The sequence below is a fragment of the Odocoileus virginianus genome, chromosome 11 (genome assembly GCF_023699985.2).
Source record: "Odocoileus virginianus isolate 20LAN1187 ecotype Illinois chromosome 11, Ovbor_1.2, whole genome shotgun sequence".
In the NCBI taxonomy this organism is placed as follows: Eukaryota; Metazoa; Chordata; class Mammalia; order Artiodactyla; family Cervidae; genus Odocoileus; species Odocoileus virginianus.
In genome coordinates, this window is record NC_069684.1 from 29,058,924 (window position 1) to 29,077,197 (window position 18,274).

The 18,274-nt window shown below is 56.9% G+C and overlaps 3 protein-coding genes across 10 annotated transcripts in view; 1 reads left to right on the forward strand and 2 right to left on the reverse strand.

Moving 5' to 3' along the window:
* Positions 1-1,763, reverse strand: part of MORN1 (MORN repeat containing 1) — a 49,833-nt gene extending 48,070 nt beyond the window's left edge. For 2 of the 4 annotated variants that reach the window (XM_020873719.2, XM_070474156.1), the window contains exons 1-3: positions 1,497-1,758; positions 1,026-1,097; positions 94-192 (exon numbers count right to left, since the gene is read on the reverse strand). In XM_020873719.2, the coding sequence (XP_020729378.2) occupies positions 94-192; positions 1,026-1,097; positions 1,497-1,659 (334 nt within the window). In that variant the 5' untranslated portion in view covers positions 1,660-1,758. Of the gene's footprint in view, positions 1-93; positions 193-1,025; positions 1,098-1,496 lie in introns of all 4 variants that reach the window. The other 2 variants (XM_070474157.1, XM_070474155.1) reach the window with 2 other exon arrangements.
* Positions 1,764-1,910: 147 nt separating this feature from the next.
* On the forward strand, positions 1,911-12,686 carry RER1 (retention in endoplasmic reticulum sorting receptor 1). Of its 3 annotated transcripts, XM_020873689.2 has the most exons (8): positions 5,080-5,301; positions 5,428-5,509; positions 6,845-6,949; positions 8,572-8,671; positions 9,863-9,941; positions 11,135-11,270; positions 11,847-11,982; positions 12,100-12,686. In XM_020873689.2, the coding sequence occupies exons 1-7, from the start codon at positions 5,102-5,104 to the stop codon at positions 11,934-11,936; spliced, it is 792 nt and encodes a 263-aa protein (XP_020729348.2). In that variant the 5' UTR covers positions 5,080-5,101; the 3' UTR covers positions 11,937-11,982; positions 12,100-12,686. The 3 variants fall into 3 exon arrangements, with proteins under 3 accessions (XP_020729349.1, XP_020729348.2, XP_070330262.1); XM_020873690.2 differs by lacking the exon at positions 5,080-5,301 and adding an exon at positions 1,911-2,054 and having other exon boundaries at positions 11,847-12,686; XM_070474161.1 differs by having other exon boundaries at positions 5,277-5,301; positions 11,847-12,686.
* Positions 12,687-13,539: 853 nt separating this feature from the next.
* PEX10 (peroxisomal biogenesis factor 10) lies at positions 13,540-18,271 on the reverse strand. Of its 3 annotated transcripts, none has more exons than XM_070474158.1 (6): positions 18,056-18,269; positions 17,036-17,116; positions 16,278-16,678; positions 14,978-15,153; positions 14,744-14,879; positions 13,540-13,977 (listed from the first exon to the last, which is right to left on the reverse strand). In XM_070474158.1, exons 1-6 carry the CDS (start codon positions 18,165-18,167, stop codon positions 13,714-13,716), a joined length of 1,170 nt encoding a protein of 389 aa, XP_070330259.1. In that variant the 5' UTR covers positions 18,168-18,269; the 3' UTR covers positions 13,540-13,713. The 3 variants fall into 3 exon arrangements, with proteins under 3 accessions (XP_070330259.1, XP_070330261.1, XP_020729347.1); XM_020873688.2 differs by having other exon boundaries at positions 13,827-13,997; XM_070474160.1 differs by lacking the exon at positions 14,978-15,153 and having other exon boundaries at positions 18,056-18,271.
* Between the last annotated feature and the right edge of the window lie 3 nt (positions 18,272-18,274).

Here is an 18,274-nt window from a genome sequence, read left to right on the forward strand (position 1 = left end):
CCTCAGGTTCTGGACATAAGTGCCTTCTGCATCCAGAAAGGAGGGGGCAGCTCACACCAGGGTGGGTTCAGGAGGAAGGGCTGGAAAGCTGACCTGTCAGTGCCCAGTGCTGACAACCCTCTCCTGTGATCTCTCCGTCCACAAAGTCGCCTTCGTAGTAACTCCCATCTTTAAACAGCAGCTTCCCTCGACCTGGTGAAAGACATCTTGATGTCAGGCTGTGGCTGGGAGTGACCGCTGGGGCCTGTGTGTGGCTGGGCTCATTTCTCAGGGAGAAGAGCAGGTCGCAAGGTCTTTGTATTTGCTTCTGTCCGGGCCATCAAAAGCTCAGGGATCCTGCCTCCAGATCTCCTCAGAGGGCACTTGATGGCCACCTTGCCTCTGTCAGCGCAGGTACAGAGGGACGTTGGCGGGGGGGTGGGGAGACAGAAAGAGAAAGGGCGAGAGAGAGAAAAGCATGGGGTGACACTGAAAACTACATTTTTAAAAGAAGGGACCACTTTGTCCGGGTCAGGAAGAGACTCACAGATTTCAGCACAAAAGGGAGAAACACCCGTGTGGCAAAAACACTCCCATAAAAGTCAAAAGTCTCAAAATATACTGGTAGCCAACTGATAAACAAATAGTTCATGAGAAAATACTGGAAGATCAATCCTCTGGCAGAACAATAGGCAGAGGCTTTGAGCAGACAGAACCCCAAATGGGCATAAAACTGTGATGGTAAACTTTGGAAAGTCCAGGTCTGCCTCTGGGGTGGACGCCAAGGGACTCTCGCTTGCTACTTGCTCTCCTTGCTATTTAGATTTTTTTTACAAAAATGGTCAGGCTCTTCATATTCAAGGAAAAAATAAAGACAGTTTTCATCAGTACCGAGGCGGCTGTCTGGGTCCCCCACTCTGCAGGAGATGGCCCCTCATGGGTACGAGTGAGGGCCTGGTGTGGCGGGCACTCATATGGCCCCAGCTCCTCTGGGACGTGTGCTGTCAGTGGAATGGCTACAGCAAGAGCCCATAGCCTGTCCTTACCGTGTTTCTTGCCTCCTCTCCATTCTCCTTCATACCGAAAGAAAGAATTTGGATAAACGTAGACCCCATAACCTGAAGGTTGAAAGGACACCCAGGTGAGCACCAGGTACAGATGACGTGGCTGACGACCAGCACGCACATTCCAGGTGTCTGTCTTGACCTCTTAGTGAGCCTCACCCCACTGCTCCCAAAGGCTGTTTGGGTCACAGCTCTCCCTGTTCATCCGTTTATACAGCAGACATGCTGGGCGCCCAACCCGTGCAGAGGCGCCCGCCCCGCCAACCTGGGTCTGGGGAGGTCCTCAGTCCCTCCCGACTGGGTCTCCAGGCCCCAGCCGGTTCTGCTATTCGGGGCCTGGGACCCCGCCCATACCATGGGCACCCAGACACCTGAGTTGGGGACGACAAAGCTCCCAGGGGTGCGAGCTGGGTTCGTAGTGAAGGTGCGGGAATGCTCAGCGAGTGCCCGGACCTGTCCGCCTCCCTCCCTTCCCGACGGAGGCCCTGTAGTGTAGTCGGCCGTTACCGTCCCGCGGTGGCCTCCCAAGAAGCTCCCGGCGCAGCCTGCAGGTGGTCGCGCGCCCCTCACTGGCGGACGCCATCTTGCCGCTAGAGGTTTCCATTAGCAACCGCATAGTTCTTCTCTACTGGCTGGTTGGTTGTGAGGGGGCGTGGCCTCTAGTCAGTCCTTGGGCGTTACCAAATTCTGGAGCTGAACTATCTGGGCCGGGAGCCAGAGGACCCGAATGCGCTTGCGCAGCACGGCGAATTTCCGCCGCTTACGTCTCTTCCGCCGACGTGACAGCCCAGCCAACGGCCTGGGCGCTCGCACAGGAAGCGGAAATGGTTGGAGGCTCTCGGCCCCGCCTCGGCGGCCATCTTGGAAGCCCGGGAGGCGGTGCCGCGCAGGACTGAGCGGAAGTGCTCGGTCGCCCCTTCCCGGACCTAGCGAAACGCCGGCGCGGCAGCCACCCGCGTCCTCCTTCCCGCGGCCCCCGGGAGACCGCGCTCGGCCGCAGTGGACCGCGAGGTGCTGGCGGGCGGGGCGGGTCAGGAGGGCGCCATGGTCCTGAGGGGCGCGCGTGAGGCTGGGGCCGGGCCGGACCCCAGGGGTCGCCGCGGTGACCGGCCCCAGTCCCCTGGTAGCGCGTCCTGGGAGGGGTCGGCTGCCTGCCCGGGGCCGTGGGACTTCGGTGTCCTCGCCGATCCAGGGTGGCGTGCGGGATTTGGGTAGGAAACGCCGCGGTGGACTTGGGTCTCTCGGGGTCGAGTCCTGGCCCTTCTGCAAACCGAAGCTCCCGAGCGCTCGGGCTGACCCGCCCGACGGCGCCCCGCCTGTCCCACAGCTGCCTCCGGAAACCTGCCCCAGGCACCTGGGCCTGGGAGCGTCCCGGGGCGCCTGCTACTTGGTCGGGTTGGTCTCACTCCTGGAGATGTGTAAGGTGGAGCACTCCTCGTAGGTGAATATAGGGCCCCCAGGTCTTGGTGGTGCAGGTGTGGTGGAGATGGGAAGGTGGTCATGCCCAGGGAAAGGAGCTGGCCGTGAGCCCTGGCCGAGCACTCGGGTGGATGAGGTCTGGAAGGGTTTTTCAGCGAAGGGAACAGCATCGGAGAATGAAAGTGTGGGAAATTACCAGGCTCGGGACCCAGGGGAAAGGGTCGGGGGAATGAGGGGAGACATAGAGGGTGCCAGGCAGGACTGTCCTCTGTGTGGGATGCGTCTGTGTGGGGACAGCTTCACAGACAGGTGCAGTGATGACTCTGGTACTCTGCACACAAACCCGCAGAAGTGATACTCCTGGTCTCTGAAACAGTTTGATCTTGGCTTTTTCTTTGTTTTCTTTGTGGCTGAGCCTTAGTCAGTGACATCCGACAGAGAACTTAAGCCACTGCTAGCTCTGTCCCGGGCCTGGTGGATATCGGGACCGGCAGCGGAGGGACAAGGCTCCCTCTCCAGGAGCTTGCATTCTAGTAGGAGGAAATAGAGAAATAAGGCAGAAAGCAGTCAGAAGTGATTGTCCCACAAAATAGAACAGGGTGATGTGATCTGAGTGACAGGCGCCAGTTGGACAGTCATGGACGGCCTCTTTGAGGAGGTGGCCTTGGAACTGCAGGGGACTACAGACAGCCCAGCTGTGTGAGGGCCACCCTGATTGGAAACAAGTCCGAACAAGGCCAGCTTGCGGCCTTCGTCCCCAGAGCTCTTCCTGGTTAGAACTGGGCCCTACACTGGTTCTAACAAGGCTGGCTGCTGACTCCCCACCAAAGGCCTGGGAGGGGGTGCTGAGATGCTGTGGCCCTGTTTCACAGAGTGGAGTGGGGAGGGCCACAGTGGCCTGTGAGTCACGCCATAGACAGGCCATTTGATCCAAAGTTCACCTTCTTAATGTTGATGGGAGTTCAGCCAAATTGTGGAGTTATGTTAATGTATATGTCTTATGTCAGGTAATCTGAAGTTGGTCAACATGTCATGGGAAGATCTTTCACATGTTTAGTTAAGAGAACGAGATTTAGAAGGGGTTGTCTCTGTGTAGGGCGTACTTTAGAGGAATAGCAGGTGTTTCTCTAATGTTAATTTTAATAACCTCAATTCAAGTAAAGGCATTTAAATGGTAGACACTTTGGTCATAAAAAAGTAAAACAGGGAAAAATTTGTATGGAATTGTAGGATAAATGATGTTACTGATGTGGTTTTCTTCTGGCCTGACTTTGGTCTAAATAGGGTGACTGGCCTTCTCTAATTTAGCCCTTTTGAAAATAGGAAAATTTTCCCAGTTGAATATAGAGGCAAACTTCCCCAAAAGACAGGGCTAGGAGCCACAGTTCACCTGTTCAGTTAACTGCGGCTCACAGGAAAGCAGAGGGCATTTCTGGGTCTCCTTGGCACTCTGCCCCTCCACTGTGGGGCTCCAGGAAATGGTGCTACAGAATCAGAGTAGACATTCTAGCACAGATGTGCTGGTGCTTGTGGGACTGCTCAGGTTATCTTCATATCAAAGTTGTACTGTTGACCCTTGAACAATATGGGTTTGGACTGCATGGGTCCAGTCTCATGTGGATTTTTTTCATGAGAAAGTACCGTAGTACTGCACGATCTGCGATTGGTTGAACTGCAGGTCCAGAGACTGACTCTAAAGTTATACTTGGATCATTGACTGCTGGGGCCGATGCCCCTGCATTTGTTCAAGGACCCACTGCAATTGGTACTGTGTTCCATCTGAGATCTAGGATTATGTTGTGAGCCTGCTAACTAGCGGGTGCATGCAGGAAGAATGTGCAGATCCAGGCTTCAGCCTGGCCATGAACAGGCCAAGCAAGGGGGTGGCTTAGGCCGTTGGAAGCCTCAGGTGTCTGCCCAAGTGGGAAGGGCTGCTCTGCCAGCAGGCGCCGCCTTCCAGATGAGGGATGGCGGCCTCACGATCATGCCACTCAAGGGTGGTGAAACAGACTCCATGTTGGAGTCCACTTCTGGTCCCCAGCCCTGCCATGGTGCCACATGCAGGAGGAAGCCGCCCGTGGTATGGGGGCAGCGAGAGCTTGGCCCCAGCATCTTCACCAGGTTTAGACTGGCGTGGCCTTCTGCCCTCTGCGTCCTTTTTGTTCTGCGGTTCAGATGGGGCCCATGCTGGGCTGCAAGAGCCAAGGCCAGAGCTGCTCTTGACTTTGAGCAAGTGGCCTGGACTGTCTGAGGCTGATGTGCTGCTGTGGCCTAGGGGTGATGGTGCCCACCCTTCTCTTGGCGATCTGGGCTCTCATGTGCTGAGTCCTCACGGAGTCACGCGGCTGGACGAAGTAGTCAGGAGCAGATAGGGTTACCTGCACGCACAGATAAGGAACTGGGGTGCAGACAGACTACTACTGGGAATCCTGGCCATGGAGTGGGGACCTGGTCTGGACAGGGCCTGGCACCGTGGGGAGCGGTCTGGACAGAGACCAGGTGGGGCCTAGAGAAGGGGGGCCACTTGGGAGCCTGTGGAGCGGCAGGAGGAGATGCTGGCAGTGGGTGAGTCTGGAGAGCCCTGGGGAGGTGGGCGTAGCCGCCTGTGCTGAAGACTGGCCCCAGGGAAGTGGACACAAATGTGTCCACAGGACTTTGCAGCCAGCGGGGCACCCTGGGACTGGTGGGAGGAGTGTGAGCAGGTGACAGGAGCGGAAATGAAAGTCCACCGGTGCTGCTTTGCATGTCACGTGGCCTCCTGGCTCTCCACCAGAGCATGTCGCTGGCTTTTTTCTCTTTCCTGGATGACTCGTGGTAAAGACACAGGCCGGAAGCCTCGGTGTGTGTGAAATAGTGAATACTGGAAAAACCTGCTCAATGGTGTTGATGGAAATAGGGCAAGGTGATTAGGTCCTTGAATGCTGTGTATTTAATATAAAAGTGTTTGTGTTTTTCTTGTTTACAGAATGTCTGAAGGTGACAGTGTGGGAGATTCTGTCCATGGGAAGCCGTCTGTGGTCTACAGATTTTTCACACGACTTGGACAGGTTGGTTTTGGGTTGCAGAGCTGTATACACATTTAAGGAGAAGGCAGTGGCAACTCATTCCAGTATTCTTGCCTGGAAAATCCCATGGACAGAGGAGCCTGGTAGGCTGCAGTCCATGGGGTCACTAGGAGTCAGACACGACTTCACTTTCACTTTCATGCATTGGAGAAAGAAATGGCAACCCGCTCCAGTATTCTTGCCTGGAGAATCTCAGGGACAGGGGAGCCTGGTGGGCTGCCGTCTGTGGGGTCACACTGAGTCCTATAGGACTGAAGCAACTTAGCAGCAGTATACACATTTAAATGAGACTTGACCCTGGGGCATTTCCCTGTGGAGCGTAAGTGTGCTGGCAGTCCCCCTGGGCGGGGGACAACTCCCTCAGTCTCATGCTTACACTCAGGCATCTTGCCTTGTTATTGTGAGGATGCTGGGTCTCCTGTGGTTCAGACCACATACTTGTCTTCTGTGTTTTTTCAACAACTCTGAAAATGTGAAAACCTTGATTCTTAGCAGACACGGCTGCCCTGCCTCTGCTCCACTGTCCCCTTGCTTAGCTACCCACATCCACCCTCGCCCACGTCTCCTCAACCTCCTGCCTCCAGGTCCGTGCTCCACCACGGGACCACCCCTCAGACCACAGCAAGGCCTGTGAGTGTTTGTCTTGGAGGAAGAAATCTGACTTGGTAGAGAATCGTACAGACTGACATAGGGCTCAGAACTAAAACCGTGTTGACTTCTAAAAGAAAAAAGCATCTGGAAAACTTGATAATTATTGAAGCCAGGTCATGGGCCTCTGTGGCTCATATTCTCTCTTATGAATGACTAAAATTTTTCATAATTAGAATTTCAAAGTGGAAATTAATTTCAAATTAAAATGAGAACACAGACATGTATATTAGTTAAACATACAGATGTACACACGTATGTAGACATGTGTGCACATATGTGAATCTAGGAATTTGGCCATCTGCTTTGCAGCTGTATCCATTCCCTGCCCCCTGCCCCCCCACTGCTGGGTGGGCGGGACCGGCTCCAGGGTAAGTGGCTATGAGACGGGGACCTGCCGCTGAGTCCCAGGTGTGGAATGGTAACATTCCCGTCTCTGCTGTCCTCTCTGTCTCCCCACAATGGCCCCTTGGGCCGATGCTGTGGTACCATCGACTGTGAGAGACAGATCCGTAATTATCTTTGATTAAAGGACAAGTGCATCTCCAGAACTGTTGCAAGTAACTTTTGGATTAATTGTAGTCACCGCTTGGTGCAAAGGTCAGCAACAGGCGTGCTGCGCAGCGGGAACTGCAGGGCAGCCGTAACATAGGCTGTTATCTCTTCTAGATCTACCAGTCCTGGCTGGACAAGTCTACACCACACACGGCCGTGAGATGGGTGGTGACGCTGGGCCTGAGCTTCATCTACATGATCCGCGTTTACCTGCTGCAGGTCGGTGGGGCGGGACCTGGCCTGGTGTGCAGGTGGGAGGGTTGTTTCTTCTTCTGTCTCTGGGGTAGAAATGTCCTGGTCTGCTCAGGGGACTTCCTGGCGCCCCTTGGGTGAGCCTCCTGGGGACTGGGGACAAAATCACCTTCTGTATTGGCCACCTTATTCCCTGAGTGCGTGAGACAGGCTGGTGTCTGAGAAGGACCAGATAAGGTGACTGAGGACTCTCCCTGAGGGGACAGGCATCCTTTCTGACCTCTGCTGACTGCCTGGGTCCCAGGTGGGAGTCCCTGTGGACCCTGAGAACAGGGAGGCTCAGGCCTCATCCAGAGCTTTTTTCCCTGGGCAGGACAACTGTTTCCTCCATGAGAGCAGACCCATCCTCCTGGGTGTCTCCCAGGTTTAGAAGGATGTGGGTGTGAGGACAGGTACTTCACCCACTGGATACTGCCCTGCGTCCAGCCCTGGGGGAAACTCTCCCCTCAGCTGAGTGTAGAGACTCATCCTTGGTGGTGGTGTTTGTGTCTGTGTTTCCGAGAGGAAGCCTAACCCTGGCTTAATACAAAGGTGGCAGGCATGGTGCAGCTCTGTAGCAGGCACAGTTTGTGTCGGCAGTCTACAATTAATGTTTGCTGTGATTGGGTCTAGGTGTTCTTAAGAAATTGGACCTTGGTCCAATCTTCATGGAAAGAGTGACCTCGAAACCTTGAATTGGGGGATTTGGGCAGGATGTGGGTGCATTTCATACAGGCTAGTTTCCCAGGTTAGACTCACCAAGTGCCTGATTTGACATCCCTCCAGCCTCAGCCCTGCCACCAGGAGTTGGGTAAACACTCAGCTGTTAATTTTTCACATCTAGGATTTTGTTGTCTCACTTGAACATTTTTTAAGGTATCAGGACATCAAATGCAAGCATGACAGATCTCAGTTGGTCTGTGTGAAAATGTTTGGGCTTTTAGAATTGGTCATGCAGTGCAGTTCTGGTTCTGACTGGATAAGCTCACTCCTTTAAGAATGAGCTGAGGGCTTCCCTGGCAGTCCGGTGGTTAGGGCCACCGATGCAGGGGCCCAGGTTCAATCCTTGGTCGGGGAACTAAGCTGCCACATGCCGTGCGGCCAAGAAGCCCAGTGGCAGATGCACCTCCTTCTCTGTGTCTTCTGAGGAAGGTTTTTCTCTGTGATACTCTGTGACTTGTTGGTTTCCTGGGTTCTGGATTTCTTCTGGGCAGAGGTTGTGAGCAGTCCTTGCACAGTGTGTGTGATGCCAGCCACCTGCTGGAAGGAGCTGAACCCTCAGGTCTTGGGCTGGTTTGGGGCCCGTGTCCAGGTTGGGGGCTGCCGGCAAGGACAAACCTGTGACCTGGGTGTGCAGCTTGGGTGTGTGGCTTTGTGAAGCACCCCACATCTGCTGTCTTCCAGGGCTCCGGTGGCTTTAAGTTTTGGGTGCATCTAACTGGACACTGGCTTGTCCATGCTCAGGACCCAAAATGCAGCCTGAGACTTGCTGTCACTGTGGACGCTCACTGCTCTTCTGTCACTTGTTCTGAGCTCACGTCCATGTGGGTTCAGTCCAGATGAGGACTGGGCTTGGGGTGGCCTCACTGACTGTGTCCCTTCTCTTCCAGGGTTGGTACATCGTGACCTATGCCTTGGGAATCTACCACCTGAATCTCTTTATAGCTTTCCTTTCTCCAAAAGTGGACCCTTCGTTAATGGAAGATTCAGGTACAGTGGAGCATGCCTCCTTCGCTGTCTGGGGAGAATTGTGATTTTATATGCTTCACAGAACTGCTGTTTCCCAGAGACATTTGAAATCTCAACTTTGGAGACTGTTCTTTAGGTGTTTAAAATGTACCTGGGACTTCTGTGATCCTAGCAAGTTTGTTTGTAGAAGGACTGGTTAAACCTTTGTTAAACAGTCCCAGGCGGTGGGTGCTTCTTTCTGTGTTTGGCAGATGAGGGAACTGAGCCTTGGGGCTATGTATCCTGTGCGGGGGCGGGATGGGGGGGTAGGGTGGGGTGAGCCGGGGCCTGCCTTCTGGGCAGCTGGCCCAGCCAAGGTCCCTTCTCGCAAAAGCAGGCATCCATACCGCTTGGCGTGGCTCACCGAGGCTGCTGGCCCCTTGATGTCCCAGGACAGTGGGTTGAAAAGTTCTTGGCTCTGGCTGTTCCTGGCATACCTGGGCTAGATGGACGCCTCAGTGCACGCCTACTGGCTAGCTGGGGATGAGGCAGTGCACGACCAGATGCTGAGGCCTTCATTTGGGCTGACGCTGCCATGTTGGTAACACCCGCTACAGTTCCTGTGGAGCCTGTGGGATCCTGCTCGTTGTGGCAGAGACCACTGTCCAGATTGCAGATCGTGACTAGAACCGTGTGTTTTCTTTGTGGAGTATCTGATAGAAATACCAAAGGGAACAACCCTTTCATTTACTGTTGCCAGTTGGGGAATTAGAAAGCAAGAGGCCTGTCTGTAGGCCTCAGTTTCTCCATGTGTCACTGGGGAGGGCACCTTCCCAGGTGGGGTGGGGTGGGATTCCCGGCTCGTGGAGGAGGGCGGCTGTCCCGAGCCTTGCGCCCCCAGAGCCAGCACAGCTCTCGCCTCTGCCTGCTCGTGGCTGTGTGTGCTCATCTCTCCTCTTCCCTTCAGGTCTCAGGTTGTCTGGTTGATGGGTTCCTGAAAATCGGCGTGGGGGTGAATTTTTTACATGATCATTTGAAGTGGTCTTAACAAGAAATTCTCATACAAATCTTCTAAAGCTGTGAATCGGTTTCTAAATCAGTCGAAATCCCCATTTTGTGTTTGGTTAAAGTCTGGGTTAAATGTCAGGGCTGTTGGTTCAAAGCCCTAGGGGAGCTTAGAGCTGTAGGAAGGACGGGACTGCCCGCCTTACCCTGCTGACTCTGTCCTTTCAGACGACGGCCCCTCATTACCCACCAAACAGAACGAGGAGTTCCGACCTTTCATCAGAAGGCTCCCAGAGTTTAAGTTCTGGTGAGTCCCTCATCCCCCGTGTTCCTGCCCCCATGCTCATCTCGCCCCACCCTTGTACCACCCCCCATGCTCCTCCCGGCATGTTCCCCCTTTTCTTGCACATGCTCGTCCTCATGTGCTTGTCCCTCTGTGTCCCCCCCTCCAATGCTCCCCCTCTCCCTGTGCTCCTCCCCCCGTGCTCATCCCCACTTGTGGCTCTGAGCTGGGCATGTGTCTTGGTTCTGGCAAGCTGGCAGCCTAGACTTCTCAGAGAAACACCAGCTCTGGTGTGTTTCCCTGTCTTGGACGTCATCTTACCCATAATGTGAGATGTGCCTGCTGGGCATGGGGGGTCCTAGGGGCCTCCAGGGCCCACCCTGCTCTGGGTTGCAAAGTAACACCATTGTACCTCGAAGCCACAAAAAGGGGGCTGCTTCGGGGTGGAGGGTCCTGAGTAGGTGACTGACTTGGCCTCTGGGGGTACACTGCTCTGCACTGAGGGGACTAGCTCCCTCCCCGCTCAGTCCTTGGATGACCTGGGCACAGGGCAGGTGTTGGTGTGAAGGGGGGTTGACTTGTCTGTAGGCCTCTTGGAGGTGGTCCCGTGTGTGTGATGTAATGATGAGTGTGACAGGGTGGAGATGACCCCACTGGCTGGGGAAGTGGGAGGGTCTGTGAGTGTGTCTGTCCTGTCCTGTCCTTCACCCTGCCCTCCTGGTGCAGGTGCAGCCCCAGTGAGTGCGAAGTGCTGGACCCAGGGCTGCTGGGGGAGGGGTGGGAAGTGGGCAAGGCTGGATCCTGTCTGCCCTCTGGGGTAGCCTTTGCTTGCTAGAAAGGGAGAGCCAGGTGGACTTAAGTAGGGCTGCGACCCTGGAGGGCCCTGAGCTGGAGGGCAGGTGGCCCTGAGGTCTAACTGCACCTGTTTTTTACGGGATGCTGCTTCGTCATTGGGGGACAGCCTGCCGGGCACGTGGGACTTGGACTGGAGGCTTGGGACTAGGTTTCTAGACGTCACCCTGCAGCACACGACATCCCTGTCCAGCTACCAGCCTGAGCAGCACCAGCACCCCCACTGCTCATTTTACGCTTCATGTCTGTCACATGCAGTACGTGACACATGCCACACGTAGCTCCCACCCCGCTTCTGGAGGAGACACCGCCCCTCCCCCAGGGCCGCCTCCTGTACTGACCACTGACCTTCTCTCCTTCCGCAGGCACGCGGCAACCAAGGGCATCCTGGTGGCCATGGTGTGCACCTTCTTTGAGGCCTTCAATGTCCCGGTGTTCTGGCCCATCCTGGTGATGTACTTCATCATGTTGTTCTGTATCACCATGAAGAGGCAGATAAAGGTAAAGCCCAGGTGCTGCTGTGCCGTGAGACAGCATGCCTGGTGTGAGGAGCTCTGAGCCAGGCTTCAGTCTGAGACACTGGGGCTGTGCACACCCTGCACTCTGTGCAGTCTGGTGGGTGTGTGCGCTTGCCACTGGCATGAGTCACAACCGCTGTGTCTGGTCCGTGTACAGGGCTGGGCCCTCAGCACAGCCTCAAGTCACACCGTCAGGTCTGGCGCATCATCCGGGGACAGTCAGGCCCCAGGACGTGCTGTGTGTTGCCAGCATCACCCTAAGCTGTCCTCGGTGACAGGGCGGCTCCGCTTTGTCCTCTTCTCCCCCAATCCCAGATTCCCAGCTCAGTAGCTCTATCTTGTCCTGCACACAGGGTAGGGATTACAAAACCTGTCCCCTACCCTTGGGGTTTTCAGCAGCTCAGCTGGCTTAGCCAGGCTGGGCCCCCTGAGCAGGGGGACAGGGGTGTCTGAGGAGTCCTGGCTTCCCACCTGCACGCAGCAAAGATGGGGCTCAGAGCTGGCGGGGAGGTGGGCCATGGGGAGGCCATGCTGAGACCCGTCTGTCTATCTGTCCCAGCACATGATCAAGTACCGGTACATCCCATTCACGCATGGCAAGAGGACATACAAGGGCAAAGAGGACGCGGGCAAGACATTCGCCAGCTAGACGGCCGCCTGCCGCCTGACGGCGCCTTCTCTTCTCACATACAGTAGTTGAGTACAAGGGAGTTATTTTCTTTCTAAAAAGAAGCTTTGATTATTTGTAACTGAAGTATCAGGTTTTTGAAGAAACTGGCATTTAAACCGAATCGCATTGATTTATTTTCCAGCCGGTCAGGTGTGCAGACGCCGGACTTGTAGTGGAACGCAGGCTGGGGGACAGCCAGGCGGTCTGGGGAGGGCGGGCGGCCGGCCGGCGGTGGGGTCAGGCCCGCGGAGGGATCTAGGATGCCTGATTGCTGCCTCTGAGGACGCCTGCCGCCTGCGTGGAGGATACGCGCCCGTCGGAGGAGCCACTCCCTTAGCTGCGGGTTCTAATGCCAGTTTCCCAGTTCATCTCACGGGAGATGTGTCGAGTTGGCCTCTACCATGATGACTCAAAACTTTGTTCTTAACCACCATGATTGCTTTTGAGGGCCTGGAATTATAAATATATATTTTAATTGTTTGAGATTATTTTGACACCTTTCTTTGATACGTCAAGAGTTGTTTTAAGTGTGTTCTCGGCAGCAGCCCCTTTCAGAGACACCTGGCAGGAGGGCCAGTGCCATGGGCTTTAACACACGGCTTCTTACTTTCTACGGGGAAACAACTTTGACCTGCATGTCAGCTTTTTTGATGTGATAAAAACCAATACTCGTAAACATTTTACTAAGTGACTTTTTAATTCCAACTTTATTAAAGACAATGTCCCCGCTCTCGTGTAGTCTCTATCTAACTAACCCACCACAGCTCCTGCACCATGAGGGCCTGTGGGGTGCCCAGCCGCCCTAGGAGGCAGTCATACTGCCACACCGTTGACTCCCGGCTCCAAGCGCCATTTCCATCTGTCTCAGTTTTGGACCTCAAGTGTTCCCCTCGTGGCTTCTCTTTTGCCAGTTTTTGCAAATCTGAACTAAGCAGCTCTTGCTTTTAAGAGGCCACATGAAGATCTTTGTGTACCTGACCCTGAATTTTAAACTTCACACGTAAATGATGTTCGGATCGGTACCCATTACCAGGCCGTGGCACCTGCAGTGCTCATGCTCTAGACTTGTTTCATACTGTTGTCCCGGTAAACACATTGGTGTGAGACTTGACGGGAAGTTGCAGCCACTCGGTGCCCATGTGAGGAGGGGGCTTAGGACCCATGGAGCCTCCCTCTGTGCTCCTCCCTGCCTGGAGCAGGGCCCATGGTCACAGCCGGTCTCTGGGGCTGACCTCCGTCTCTTGAGGAGGGCCTTGGCCAGCAAGTCACGTGGAGAAGAGGCCCTTTCACATGGGTGTGTGCACTGCACACAGTGTCAGCACACCAGCACTTCTGTGGATATGGTGCTGTAAGGATGCCTACACCAAAATCCAGTCTGCAGGATTTAAGTAGATCTAAAAAACCTGAAGATAACAAAGGTTGTAGGAAGCAGGCTGGCCACAGCAGTGAGTGGTGATGGCAAGCTGGCCGGGCCTGCCAGGTGCTCCATGTGGGAGGAGACCCCTGTGGTGAGGCCAGGATGCACACTGCCATGTTCTAGAATGGGAAGCAGACTTGACTGACCATTCACTAGATGGCACGTGCCAGAGGTTTGAGGGTTGATGACAACTTCTGGCTTTCTGGGAACAGTTGTGCTCCCGCCCTCCAAAGCCAGCTCCAGTGACAAGGGTGAAGTCTGTAGGTCTTCAGGCTGGAGGATTATCATGCTGGGAAGGCAAACTGCTGGTGTTCGGCTGCAGGTCAGTCACAGCCCGCCCTATGAGTGACTGGGGAAGGGAAGGGCGTTCTGAGGGTGGACTGACTGGCTGCCCCACAGGTCCCCACCCACTGCATTAGCCAGGTCCAAGTCCAGGTCCAGCACCCATCCTCCTGGCAGCTGGCATGGTATTACACGTGACAAAAGTCTTGAGAATTTCTCGATGTCTGTGTAGGAGAAGTTGACGAGAATAAGACTGCTCTTCCCGCAAGAGGTCAGCGGTAGTGCCGCAGGTAGACCAGCTTCTGGGGAAGGAACTTCTCCCTGCAGAGGGGACACTCCGTCTGGGGAGAGTGGGGGACGGTCACAGGCCGCACCCAGCACAGCATCTCCAATAAAACAGGGATGTACCCATGTCTCTTAGAGAAAGCATTTTTTGCGACATTGCAGGTGGTTGGGGCGCAGGGCAGGGAGAGTGACCAAAGAGGAGATGATCAGGCCACAGGTGATGCGGGATAGGGAGGGCGCTTGGCCACTGAAGGACCATGGCCACCCAGAGCCTCTCAGTTTTGGGGTGTGAACTCAAGTGTCCTGTCCCCACTCCTCGGGACTGGGTCCCTCCTGTGAGGGCGGGTGCCCCACCTGGGCCATGTAGGGAGGCAGGGCCTGTGCTCTTGGGGCCTCTGCAGGGCAGCCTGGACCCCGGGAGGAGGCTACAGCACCCCCACCCCTGGGGCCCTGTGGGCTCTGAGGAACCAGGTGGGCTGGGCCTCAGGCCCCTGGAAGAGATGGGGAGGTACACAGGGGCCCAGGGGTTGCCCCTCCTCGGAACCATCACAGGCCTAAGATCTAAGTGCCCTGCTCTGGCCCCCTGGCTTGCTGGACCCCACACTCCAAGGTCTCAAGGCCGAGCTCTGGCCCTACAACTCTAGGGCCTTCCTTTCTGGGTTGGAGCTTCCCCAGCTTCCACCAGTGCAGTGCCCTGACTCCAGACATGGCCCCAGGTCCAGCCTACCTGGAGGCTTCTAGGAACATGCCCCTACCCCAAATGACAGGCTGTTTTGGGGACAGGCACACTCCAGATGCCCACCTTGGTGTCGCTCCAGTGGGTGATACATTCCCAGCAGAACAGGTGGCCGCAGGGCGTGGCTGTCGAATGCCTGCGTTCCTCCAAGCACAGCGTGCACAGTGGGTTTCTGGAAATTGCTCTTTCCTCTGCATGGCTCCTGGCAGGAGTAGGTGGATGGGACACAACTGAGCTGGTGTCCTGCCGGGCACCTGGGGAGCCAGCCCCTGCCCCGCGCCCCCGCCCTGCCCCATGCACCTGCGGTGGGACAGGCTGCGCTGCAGCCTCCACTCCCTCCGGGCACGCTGCTTCTGCTGGAAGCCGTAGAGCTGCAGGCCTGCGCCCAGTGCCAGGTGCAGCAGGGACACCAACCCCAGCAGCTGGTAGCTGGCGCGAACCCGAGGGTCCTCTGCGAGTGGGCGGCGGACACGGAGCTGTCAGGGACCCGGGGGACAGTCACATGGTCAGAGGGCATGAGGCGCTGAGCAGCCTAAGGGCCCGGCCTCATGGGTGGCATTAAGCCAAGGCCTGCCCTCTGGCTGTGGGAGGGGGCAGGAGTGCCTGGTGGGCTCAGCACTGAGCAAGGAGGGTGGCGATGAAGCCTGCAGGTCACTGGTTGCAAGCAAGGCATCGTGGGAAGGGAAACTGCTAGGCGCCTAAGCCTCACAGAAAAGGAACCAGCAAAGAGGCCTGAGTGGGGGAGCCCTGCGTGGCGGATCCACTACTCAGCCCCATCCGGAAACAGAAGCTCCTGCTTGTATCAAGGCCCGGGGACTCCCAGCCACATCCTCCAATGGGAAGCTACTTGCCCTCTACTGCTGTCTCCTTCCCTAGCTGGGAGCAAGGACTGTCAGGTTAGCCAGACCAGCCAGAGCCCAAGAGATGGGGCCCTGGTGTCTGGGGAGGAAGAGCCCCCGTGGCCACCCCGAGGCCCTGAGTGGGTTGCAGTAGCTCGGCAGACACCTGGTGTAACGGGTACTGCAAGTGCAGTGAGGACTGGAGCTGCGAGAAGAAGGGGTAGAGGTGCCGGATACCCCTGTCAAGGGAGGCGAGGGGGTGGGGGAGAGCCTGGAGACCTTGGGGAGGCGGGGCCCAAGGGAAGGCCTTCGGGATGAACCTTGAAGCCAGGGCATCAGCTGAGACCCAGCAGGGTTGGAGTGCCCATGGTGGGCGGATACCACCAGGTCTGGAGACCACCAGACCTCCCCAGGTGGGAGGCCAGCAGGGATGCTGGTGGCACCGGGGTCCATGTGGTTGCTATCGGTCACCCTCAGGGGGATGTCCCCAAATCTAACCCTCTGTCAGGGTGGCCTGGAAGGGGTGGGCATACGGTCCAGGAGCCCAGGTATACAGCAAGGTGGCCACAGGTGCTGGCGGTGAAAAACAGACTCACCCACCCTCATCAGGGTTTTTGGAAAGCAGACTTCCTCTGGTCTTTTACTAAAACAGGACCCGACAAGACCCATGCTTCCAGTGGGGATTTCAGCTCCGGCCCTGTGACTGCTTGCGGGCATAGTCCCCGAACAGCCTCTGCAGACGAGCCAGACCTGTTACTTACGTAGGTGATGCCCGTGAACCTCTTGGCCAAGTGGTAGAAGGTGCCATGGATGTAGAACCAGGCCACATGGAGACGCTGGAGGCACCCGAGGCTCTGCTTGAGCGCTGACACGGCCCGCAAGAGCACCCCCTGCTGCTGTTCCGTCAGGGCGGCCATGCACCGGTGCACCCAGTACCTCATCCCTGACAGGCTGCTGGGAGCCAGGCTGCCCCGTAAGGGCCAGGCGCTGTCTCCAGTGGCCTGCAGCTCGTGCTCCAGGTGAAGCAGGGCCTTATCCAGCAGGTAGGGCAGGACGGTGTGCAGCGCCACCAGGATCCCGCGTCGCAGCTTCGAGGGCACGCGGCGCTGTGACGGGCCCACCTGCACGATGCTGACGTATTCCTCCCCAAGGGTCTGGTAGCCTGCAGGGAGAAGGGCCTCAGCGATCTCCTCTACTGGGTTCCCACCTCCCCTCCAAAGGACGATCCTCACAGCCCACGCCCTGTGGCAGGGCGCAATGCTGGGACCCCTCTTGGACCACAGGTTCAGCTGCGGAGAAACAGTCCCAGACAGACGTGACAGGGAACCTTAGGGATTCCAGAGGCCTGGACTGGACTCAGGGCCTGGACCCCACCTAGGGAGGGGTTTGGGCCCTTCCTTCCCAGAGGCTGCATGTGGGCCAGTTGGGAGACACTGTGAAGCACCTTCAGAAAGCTCCCTCTGCAGGCAGCCCTCTCCTGTCCTCGGGGCTCCTCAGGAGGTCGCGCTGTGGCCACTACCTGCTAGTGTGGTGAGGCTGAAGTAGGCGAGATCCGACACCAGCTCTACCTCTCTCCTCCACTCCAGCCACTTCTTCGCACCTAAGAGGAGGAACTGTACGTGTTATTCTTGAGGGGCTGGGGGCGGTGGGGCATGAGGGTCAGAAAAATCCTCGCTCCTGCTGCCCAGGCCCAGCTCTGCAGCCCCTGACTCGCCCCTGACACTCTGCTCGCTCCCTGGACTCTCGCGCTGTTCACACTTTCCATTGACACCTGCCTTGCCTGGGCCCTGAGTGTCCTGAGAACCTACCCACCTGCAGCCATGCCCCCTCCAGGATCCACCTAGGCAACTGCTGTAGAAGCCAGAGAACCACAAGTACAGGAAGTGTAACAGTGACCGGGAACTCAAGCCAAGACCACTGACCAGCATCAAACCCAAGCTCCCACACTGCTGGCTGTGAGCTCAGGTGAGTTATATCTCTGGGATCCCCATTTCTCTGTCTCTGAGGAAGGTAATACCAACAGGTCCTCCAGGCAGGCATGTGTTAACAAAACGAGTTAATGTTCTGAAGCATGGAGAGCAGTGTCTCGCGTGGAGTAAGTGAATCTGTTAGCAAAATTAATACACGGGCCATTTGTTTTGATCCTGTGTGTTCCTCTCCTGCTCAAAGCCGGCCCATGGCCACCCGGCCCCAGTGTACAGTCCAGCCTCCCTTCAGGTGCTCTGAAGGAGCCCGCTGTCGGCTGGAATCTACCCCACGCTCTTGCCCCTACACTGGACTCCAACGCCCCTGCTCCATTGTAGCCTCGTGTCAGCAGAGCTGTGAACTCTTACGCGCCTGCTGCCTGACCCCCACCCCCGCCCTCTGCAGCAGGGGTCAAAGACCGGAGCACCCGCTCCTTCCTTCAGCTCAGGTCTCCGGGGGCGCGCAGGGTGAGGCCGAGCCTGCAGAGAGCTGACCGGCGGGCCTGGGGCTCGTCTCCCCGCCTCGCGGCCCCGCGGCCTGCACGGCCCCCAAGACCCCTCGCAGCGGCCCTCACCTGCCAGGTTGTGCAGGGCGCCGCCCGCCGCGCTCCGCAGCCCGCCGCGGTAGTAGTCGTCCTTCTGCGCCGCGCGGACCACCTCCGGGGGGCTGGCGGCCGCGGAAGCCATGGTTAAGGGTCGCAGGGCCGCGGGGACCTTGGGGACGGGGAGACGTGGAGGCGACGCAGGAACCCAGGTAGCCACGCCCACGCGGCGGCACCAGATGACTGAGCTGG